The following is a 9,479-nucleotide window of genomic DNA, read 5'->3' as shown; positions in this document are numbered from 1 at the left end:
TTATTATTGTTACTATTAATTACAAATACATTTATTTAAAGTTAGTGCTGAAAGTTATTCAGCACTAACTTAGTGTTTAAGTTAAGTTTTACTTCTAAATTAAATTATATGTGTTATCTTATTTTATTAAGTGCTATATTTATTTTTTGGAACATAAAAATTACTCTGAACATTTGAAATTGCTGGCTAATTACAAGTTATTTGCAGTGGAGACAACTATAAGATTGAATTCAGTCATTCTTAAAGTTTGATTTGTGATTTTGTTTTTTATGATAGATTTTTTTAATTTTACATCCAGGATCTTCAGGAGAATTAAACGAAACCCAAACTCTTCGTTCTCAACGAAGACCTTCTGTATGGCGAAGAACGTGAGTCTGCTCCCTCAAGGTATTGATGCTCAGAAGAAATGTTCTGATAGAGATTTTTTGATATTATCATTTTGTTGTTACTTTAGTTCATATTCAGGTTAAAGTKTTCTCTTGTTTAAACTGTATGTGTGAACTGACCTGGAAGTCACAGCTGCCTGTTATCTTCATGTGAAACAGTTTGACCGAGATTTGAACCGGGCTCAGATCAGGGGCCAGATGTTAAATTGTTTTACGACCTTTGCTTTGTTTAGGTAAAATGTTTTACGACCTTTGCTGTTTTTCCTCTGCTGTCTATCTTGCCTATCCTCCCTCTTTGAAGTTTGAGAATAAAAGACAAGCTGTATCCAAAGAGAAGCAGAACGCTCTGTGAACAGCTCTGAGAAGCAGTTGACAGAGTCTTCTCCTTTTGCTTGCAGAAGTTTAGTCATAAATTCATATACGTTGTCTGTGGTTCTTTTATGTAGGTTCTAGGAAAATACCTATCATGTTCTCTAAAATGTTTTCATGCTTTCTAGTTACTGAAACATTTTTAAACTAGCTTATGTTTGATGCAGAAGAAGATGTAGTCCTGCAGCTGCTGCCCGTACTCCTCCCTACTTACTCATTTGGGAGAAGTTTCAGACCCATTAACCTGGAGGTTCAGAAGGCTTCATTGATATCCAGCCTGTAAGTCAACATTAATCCCGGAATTATGCTCAAATTGTTTAAATAAATGCATCACATTCAGTAGTGAGGTTTTGTGTTAAACTAGAATCAGTCAGAAATTAATTTTTGAGAATGTACCTTTAAATTCACTAAAGGCCTGTTTTTGTGTCTCTCTCTTGTTCTCAATGAAGATCTTTTGTACGACCAAGAAGAGGACGGAGCGGCCATCTTCTGAACAACATGGATTTTCTCCCTTAAGGTATTGAAGCTCAAGAGATGTTTTCTAAACTGTTTTTAACATTTAACTTTTTAACACAAGCTTATGTTTGCCAGACAGACAAGATGATGTAGCCTTGCAGCTGCTGCCAGTACTCCTCCCTGCTCCACCTTACGCATTTGGGAGAAGTTTCAGACCCATCAACCTGGAAGTTCAGAAGGCTTCATTGATATCCAGCCATTAAGTCAACCTTCATCTCTGAATCATGCTCAAATTGTTTACTGTTTAAATAAGTGCATCACTAATGGCCTGTTTTTTCTGTCTTCTCTCTCCATCAGGTTGGGTCAAACCTGGTGGCGCATCTACAAAATGTGACAACATGGAACCCGTATGTCCTCATGCAGGGAGACAGGCAAAAATGCTAAAGTGTTGTTAAAAATGCTCCTTGTTTAATGGCTGAAAGTTTTACTTGTAGTTTTCTTTAAAACAGACTTTTTACAAGAAATGTTTTCTAATGTCTAGTAACAGATAATTCTGGAGTTGTAGCCAAATGAGTTAAAGTGATTTAACTAGATATATATACTTTTAAAACAACTTATGTTTTGTAACTTTTGTAAGTGAAATCTGCTGGCTTTATATATGTATCACGTGAAAATAAAAGAAGCTTTAAATTCGTATGGTTTTTAATCCTGTTTTTACATAGTGAAATTTAAAATAAATCTTTTTTTAAATTTTAACCCAACTATAGTGGTACAATAACCCTTATGTTGGGTTATGAGTTTCAACCCAATTTTGGGTCAATTTAACCCAACCTTCGGTCAGTTGCCATGACCCAATGTGCTGGGTCAAACCCTCAACCCCCAACCCAGTTGAGTTAAAGCAACCCAGCGTTGGGTTGGTCCATATATGACCTAGCGCTGGGTTATGAATTGGGTTATTTTTAAACCAGCAGTTTTTACTGTGTGGGTGAGAGTGGAGGTGGAAGTATTATTTGTGCAATATGAAGATGTCAACAAATTTGTAAAAGGAATTCCACATGTATTTCCTACCGTGCCAACATCTCTTTGGTCTGATCAGTCAAGATAGCGCTGTCTGCTTTGACCATGACAGCAAGAGCTGAAATGACTCCAGCCTTCAGCAGCCTTTTTACTCTCTTCTCAATAAAGTCTTTCTTGTCCTGAGGAAAGAGGACAAAAACTGTTTTGCAAAGTTTGTGCAGACATGTCAACATGCATACGGTGTTTCCTGCAAAATGAGTCATTTTTCTGCAAATGACTTAGAAAGTCATTCACAGGAAAACTGAGACCGCTTTTCTCTTACCTTGGGGTGTTGCTCAGGGACATGCTGCTTGGAGAACTTGGCCAGCTGAACCAGCTCAGGGATGATTTCCTTCTTATCGTAGGCGTTGGTGCAGTTTACCAAAGTGCAAGCAACTGCATACAAGATTGTCTTATCCCTAGACTAAAATCAGAGAGGAAAAGCAGAGAATATTAATTATGCTGTCATTATATATTGCTTGCAGCTATACTAGCTGCTTCAAATTAAAGTTTCAAACAATTTACTTCATAATTTGTGAAACATTCTGGGGTAATGTAATTATTGCACAGTTTAAGCATAGGGAGTGCACATACATTATAATCAGGAAGGACTCAGATGCATTTCGTAATCCTTTCTTTTGGTAGAAAACAATGTATTTTCAACTATCATGTCTAAAACATGTACTTCAAATGACAAACTCATTTATTACCAATACATACAGGATGTATATCCCTCCCCCGAACTGGAACATTATGACTCATTGGGGGTTATGAATCTTCTGCATAATATACAACATTATGATCTAACATCTGTACCTTTGCCAGCTCAAACATGGCTTTCATTGCAAGCTCATCTTCCACAAAGTCATCTTTAACATCAGCATCATTAGTCAGATAGGCAAGACCCTCAATAGCCCACTTCCTTGTTTTGGAATCAATCTGGGGATTACAAAGCCACCTAGCAAAACAAAGAATGAGATATGAGACAGTGATACTTGTAGTAGTTGCATTTCAACTGTTGACAGACCTATTGTATGCTTATATTATATTAAATCCAAGTGTTGAGTACTGACTTTCTGCACTGCTTGGCCAGCTTCTCTGTGGAACCCTCAGCAAACTGCCTTAAGCCGTAATCGTCACCTCCAGCTGAACCCAGTTTACAGAGACCCTGCAGGATAGATGGACATGTTTAGATTCAAAGCTTACAAGACAAAACTAAACAAAATGAGATCAGATGATGTGTTTTGCTCCATCACTTTAAAATTGTAGCTGGAATTACTCTCTTTCTTGCAAAAAAAAAAAAACAAACAAAAAAAACTGTATCCTGCAAAAGTATGTACACCTGCAAATGTACACAGAATCTTTACCCAGTTTGGTCAAATGACAACCCTACCATATGGTATTTTGTGTGAGGACCGGAACAGGAAGTAATGCATACTTGTGAAATGGAAGGAAAATTATGTCATGTGACAAATCATGTCATGTGACAAATCATGTCATGTGACAAATCATGTCACGCTCAGTCAGATTGGATAGAGAAAGCTCCAGATCATTTGCATGTCTGGATTCAGATTCTCAATTATATTTAAATCTGGTGTCTTTGATTTGTGTCACTCTGTTAATGCTGGGTTCATTCTTATGTGCATTGTTAGTTTTCTATCACATATAAAGTTTCCCATAGGCTTAAATGTTCAATTTTGATTACCTCTGACCACACCGCCTTCTTCCACGTGTTTGCTGTGTTCCCTACATGAATTAGAGTAAATCTCAAGCAAAACTTCTCGTGGTTTTCTTCATTTTTCTCTTTCAGAAAGGATGTGTCAAGTGTTTTCAGCGCTTTTTAACACTGTCAGATTTTTAAAATACCAATGCACTGACATCAACGATTGAAATGTGACAAAATAAAGCCTATAGCAAAGCACTGTGAATGGTAGACTCTGCTCTGGTTCTGGTTCACTCACCACCAGGGCACGAATTTTTATCTTCTCATTCTTCGTCTTCTTGTAGATGTCCTTCAGCAGCGACACGCCGTTGGTGATGAAGAAGCTGGCGCGGCTCATCTTCGTGGAGGCGTGGATCAGCGCCTCGACGGCGACCATCTGGTCCACGTCCCGCTCTGAGCCGCACAGCGCCACCATCATCTCCATGACGCCCTGCTGTCCCACCAGAGAGTTGCCGACCTCAAAGGGACCCTGCAGCAGCCCTGAGATGGTGTTGATGGCATGGAGAGTCTTATCCATGTTGTTGGGATCAATTTTAGATCTGCAGCAAAGAAGTGGAGAAGGTGAGAAATGGCGCGCAATAGCAAATTGACCTGTTCATTTGAAGTTTCTTAATGAGCATCCTTCTAAATTGAGATTGTTGGTAGGTACCTCTGGTAAAGATGTGTTAGAAGTGTTGGAGTACAATGTTATTGCAACAGGCTTACCTCACACTTAAGCATTTAGAAACATTTTATTTTTAAGTTTAGTAAATTTATTCAACTGTAAACATTCTTGTGATACAATCTGATCTTACCAGAATCACCGGTGCTTCAATCATTATGTTAATCTATAACTTTCACTTTTTGAGTTGGTCTTAAATCTGAATTTCTAGAACCTTCTAATTGGTAGTCAACCAATTGCTCTGTTTTCTTGGGGTAAGAATTTATAAGGGTATATAGGAAAAGGACCCTCTTTGCAGAGTGGTAGTATGCTAGGGGTAGTTTAAAAAATTGCCTTCAACTGCGTCAATAAGGGAGCTCTTGAGGTTACCCGATCTACATAAAAACTAGAAAAGATTATTTGGTGTCCTGTCATAGAATGCATAAACCTGTGGAGTTCACTAAACTCTACCATGACATTAACTAGAGCCATGGTTTTGGCCATATATGAGAGCAAGGTGGAGCTGTAGTGAGTGAAAAAAGTAAAAGAGAGGGTGTAGTACTTTTGACAATCAGGAGAGATTGTGGAAAGATAAATGGTCACAGATCCCCATCTGTATGCTCTGCGTGTATGAAGTATCATAGAAGAAGACAAAGTGATGTCCTATTGATTAAAGGGGATCACAAGAGACTCTCTGTAAAAGTTGGAACTTGTTTTATGATGATATATGTTGGTGTATTTAAAGGCTTTTCACACATTTTTACCCAGAGGTCCAAAATTTGGCCCACATCTTCACACGTACTTGATGTATTCATCGCAGATCTCCCTGAAGTTGGCTCTCTCCGGGTCACACTTCAGGTTGTCGTAGAGTTTGTTGAGAAGCACGCTGGCGATCAGCTGTGTGTTCTCTGTCAGAGGGAGCTGATCCGGCAGCTCGGCAACCTGACCGCAGACCTTCAGGATCTTCCTCAGACCTGGCAAATAAAGACATGCATCTCGTTAAGAAAACCGAGCTTCCGCCAGAAATTCAGAGGATCTCGTATGGAGAGGCCTGGCTCACCGTGATCAATGGTGAAAAGAGTCCTGGAGTGGTCCTTCTCTTTCTCTCTACAAGGGACGTTTTTGGTGAGGAGGTTCAGTGCCTGGTCTCTGCCATGACCTGACACCTTCTTATTGGATATCATCTCCAGAAGGGCAAGGAGAATGGTTTTCAAATCTTTAGATGCATCTGTAAGTAAAGATCATTTTTTAAAAATATTTAGAATAAATGTGAACAACTGGATGGCCTTCATTCGTTTTCATATATTTTAGCTGGAGATCAAAGACTGAATATTTGATTTAAATGTTGCAAGTTTTTCTCTTACCCAAAACTAAAGATGCTTCCTTCCCGTAATCCCTTGTGTCTCCACCAGTGAGAGAGTCATTGATGCATTGGAAGAGGTTGCATGCTGCCAGTGCAATTTCTTCGTTGTCCAGTGCCATAATGCTGCAGATCTTATCAACACCCATCATGTTGACAATGGCCATGGCCTGTTAAGTGGAGAGAGATGTGGATTGCAGAACTTTAGTTGCTCCGGCCTCTATTGTAATTTTGTGTTTTTCCTCCCGTTTCGTCCTGTAGCTTCACTAACCCGAGCTTTGTGCCCAGTGCACATTCCCGACAGAGTTCGGACTGCAGCCAGGATCATTTCTGGTTTCCCAGTCTCAACCATGTTGAGCAGCAGAGCCACCCCGTTGTTCTGGAAGATTCTCTCTGCTCCAGCATCTTCTCTCGACAGCACAATCAGGTTGTTGGCCGCCTAGGTGTAAAGGAACAATAGGTCATACAAAAATCCCAATGAATTTCCAGAAGCTAAAACTACCCACACCAGGCTTTTTAAGTTCCTTTAACTACAAACCACTGAACCAACCTTTTCCTTCTTTTCTTTGTCCATTTCCTCATCAAGAAGAATATCAAACATGTTCTGTACTCTCGAATCTGTGGAAAATGTTGTCTTGAGCTGAAGAGACAAAATAAATCTTGGAGTAAAATTTTAATTGAAGGAGATCTGCAAGTGGCATATACATGTAAAAGTGTTTTGCAAAAGCTTTCACACCCTTTCATACATTTCATCCACAGACTTTTGACGCTGGTGTTTTGTGGTTGTGATGTTACATAGTTCAAGCTCAGTGGGTTTGGATGGAAAGCTTCTGCGGAAAACTGTTTTTTAGTCATACCACAGCTTCTCAGTTGGACTTAGGTCTGACCTTTGACTAGGCCATTCTAATTTGTGAATGTGTTTTGATCTAAAGCACCCAAGCTCTGCCTATAAGGTCAGTGCCTTTGTACTACTGTGAAGCAGGGCAAAGATCTTTTATTTCTTTTATAGATGTTCTTTTTCTTATAACAATTTAAAAGAGTTATAAGAGTAGAAATACTTTAGGGCACATGTTGTTGGTTTTTTTTTTTTGCCAGCATTTGTTGTCTTTTTTAAAATTATTATTATTATTATTGTGACCATAACAACTATACACCTTGGCCTGGATTTCTGCTCCCAGCCTGCGGAGAGTCTCTAGGAAGGTCTTGTTCTTTGGCTCCAGGGTGGCGCATCGCTGCACATCTTTGAAAGCCATGTCCAGTTTTCCCAGCTTCTCCAGAGCTTGACAGCGGCGATACAAGGCTTTAATATCTGACGCATCCTCATCAATTGCTGTGAACCAGTATGGCAGAAAGTATGGCAGAAAGTAAAGGTCAACACTGAATTGTTATGCTAAATATCACATTTTGGCTGCTTATACTTCCTCATTTATTACTTTACCTTTAGATGCATCAGAAACTGCATTTGAATAGCTTTCCTGCAACAAGTAGAATAAAAGAAAGATAATATGGCAACATTTTCATTTAAGTTCAAATATTTGTATGTGTTTTCTCCAATTGCTTTACCTTTTTCAGGTAGCATGCACATCTGTTCCTGTAAATCACAGCCTGCATTTTTTTGTCTGTGCACTCCTTCAGGGCGTTGGTGTAGCACTCAATGGCCTTGTCGATGTCACCAGCCTGAAAGTGTTTGTTTCCTTCATCTTTCAACTGGATTGGATCACCCATCTAACAGAAATCAGAATTCATTGATAAGAAAACAAATGATAAGTGTTGTCATGTTTGAGTCAGATCAGTGCTTGGAACTTTAATACCTGTTCTACCTATAAAATGTAGTATTTCAAAGCAACGGCAAATTTTCACCATCAACAGAGCTAAACTACCCATACAACTTCTAGATGAGAACAAACACCTTAAAGGAGCTAAACACATATTTTACAAAAATTCATAGAAAATATCAATAAGAAGTAAATAAAGCAGTGCAAAATTTATCCAAGACTCATTCAGTACCATCCCTTATACCTCATATACAGCTGAATATTTAATAATCACCATCTCCTATTGTGACAATATTCAATAAATGCTGTGACGCATTCTTCTCACGGTCACACAGCTCTGTCCTGACCTGGTTTTAAGGTCAGGACAGAGACCTGAAAACCAGAAAACCCCAGGCATGGCGAAACCAATATTCTCCGATGTTCTCCCCACGCGTGGGGCTGTCTCATGTGTGAGATAGCCCCACGTGTGAGATAGCCCCACACATGCCAACTCCAACTTTAAATGGCTTCCCTTCAAACCTTATTTGGGCACCATTTTAACCCACCAGTGTGAGCCTCGCGATTCTCTGTCATTTCTAAATGAAAGACACAGTCCTGATTCCATAATACTCTCACTACCCTGAGTACTTTCCATTCACTTTGCTGCAAGTCAAAAAAAAACAAAGTCTTTGTAGATGCTACTATACCTTCAGCTTGTTCTTCTTGGTCTAACCTTTCCTCCGTTTAGGTTTTTTTTATCCAACGTAGATGATCTGAACTCGTGGTCTTGAGTAGTTTTATCAGCTTTCTCCTATCGTTTCAAACCTAAACACCACTAATGCTGCAGTTTATATTTATATTGCATCTTAGTGAGGTGGGGCAGAGCTAAGGTGGATCACGCAAAACACAAAGGGATGCTTTCCAAAACATACAAAGCTTCATGGAAAATAGCTCTGCATTCAGGTCAGTGTAAATCATAACCCGTTAAAGTGTGCTAAATTTTCCATTGAAACCAATGTTTGACTGATGGCTCAGTGAGGAAAAACTTTCTTTGAAATAGCAACTTAAGTTTGTGTGACCCCTTAAAGTTGGTTTGCTCCTGATAAGGTCTATTTAGGGAGCAGACAGCTGAGAACTCACCAGCAAATGCTTGATGGGCTTGGAGGGGGGCTTCAAGAGTGGGTGGTGGGGAGCTGGAGGGGGCTGGCAGCTGTGGCACCAGGAGAGACTGGTAGCTTCTGGAAAGAACATGATCTCACCACAGCACCAACTGGAAATAAAAAAAATAAATGTTTGACAATTAAGAGAAAAGTGTTATAAATCAGGTCTAAAGGTAGGTCTCTGAAGTGTCTGTTTGCACATTTTTATTGAAAATGCAAGCAAGCTGTAGCTTTTAAAGATTTTTGCTTTCCTCTAAAGTCTAAAAAATGCATGTTTCATTAATACAGCATAAGTAGAAAATAATGGATGGGTTTACAGTGAGATTTCTTTTTATTCCACTTCATCATTTAGGAGAACTGACTGATTTTGAACTTTTAATGATGAATTTGAATCAAATTGAGCATTGTGCCAATGTCTTGTAGGCAGTAGTGGGAAGTAACGAAGTACATGTACTTTGTTACTGTACTTAAGTACAATTTTCGTGTATCTGTACTTTACTTAAGTAGATTTAATAATGGGTACTTTATACTTTTACTCCACTACATTTTACAGTAAGTATCTGTACTTTTTACTT

At 39.0% G+C, this 9,479-nt stretch overlaps 1 protein-coding gene and 1 long non-coding RNA gene across 3 annotated transcripts in view; one reads left to right on the top strand and one right to left on the bottom strand.

The window, feature by feature from the left end:
• Positions 1-2,273, top strand: part of LOC103470416 (uncharacterized) — a 6,346-nt gene extending 4,073 nt beyond the window's left edge. The window contains exons 2-4 of one of the 2 annotated variants that reach the window (XR_534476.1): positions 299-387; positions 923-1,034; positions 1,205-2,273. This is a non-coding gene — a long non-coding RNA (uncharacterized LOC103470416). Of the gene's footprint in view, positions 1-83; positions 388-922; positions 1,035-1,204 lie in introns of those variants that run through there. The other variant, XR_534475.1, reaches the window with a different exon arrangement.
• Positions 1-8,584, bottom strand: part of unc45b (unc-45 myosin chaperone B) — a 15,148-nt gene extending 6,564 nt beyond the window's left edge. Inside the window, exons 1-14 of the mRNA XM_008418848.1 lie at positions 8,452-8,584; positions 7,554-7,715; positions 7,429-7,465; positions 7,145-7,320; positions 6,541-6,630; positions 6,262-6,429; positions 5,995-6,160; positions 5,691-5,858; positions 5,433-5,604; positions 4,229-4,529; positions 3,341-3,435; positions 3,084-3,225; positions 2,551-2,691; positions 2,280-2,407 (exon numbers count right to left, since the gene is read on the bottom strand). Coding sequence (XP_008417070.1) covers positions 2,280-2,407; positions 2,551-2,691; positions 3,084-3,225; positions 3,341-3,435; positions 4,229-4,529; positions 5,433-5,604; positions 5,691-5,858; positions 5,995-6,160; positions 6,262-6,429; positions 6,541-6,630; positions 7,145-7,320; positions 7,429-7,465; positions 7,554-7,715 — 1,946 coding nt within the window. The 5' untranslated portion in view covers positions 8,452-8,584. The remainder of the gene's footprint in view (positions 1-2,279; positions 2,408-2,550; positions 2,692-3,083; positions 3,226-3,340; positions 3,436-4,228; positions 4,530-5,432; positions 5,605-5,690; positions 5,859-5,994; positions 6,161-6,261; positions 6,430-6,540; positions 6,631-7,144; positions 7,321-7,428; positions 7,466-7,553; positions 7,716-8,451) is intronic.
• Positions 8,585-9,479: the final 895 nt, after the last annotated feature.

The sequence above is a fragment of the Poecilia reticulata genome, linkage group LG9, assembly GCF_000633615.1.
Source record: "Poecilia reticulata strain Guanapo linkage group LG9, Guppy_female_1.0+MT, whole genome shotgun sequence".
Lineage (NCBI taxonomy): Eukaryota > Metazoa > Chordata > Actinopteri > Cyprinodontiformes > Poeciliidae > Poecilia > Poecilia reticulata.
The sequence above is the reverse complement of the archived record's forward strand: the minus strand, read 5'-3'. Positions and strand labels throughout refer to the sequence as shown.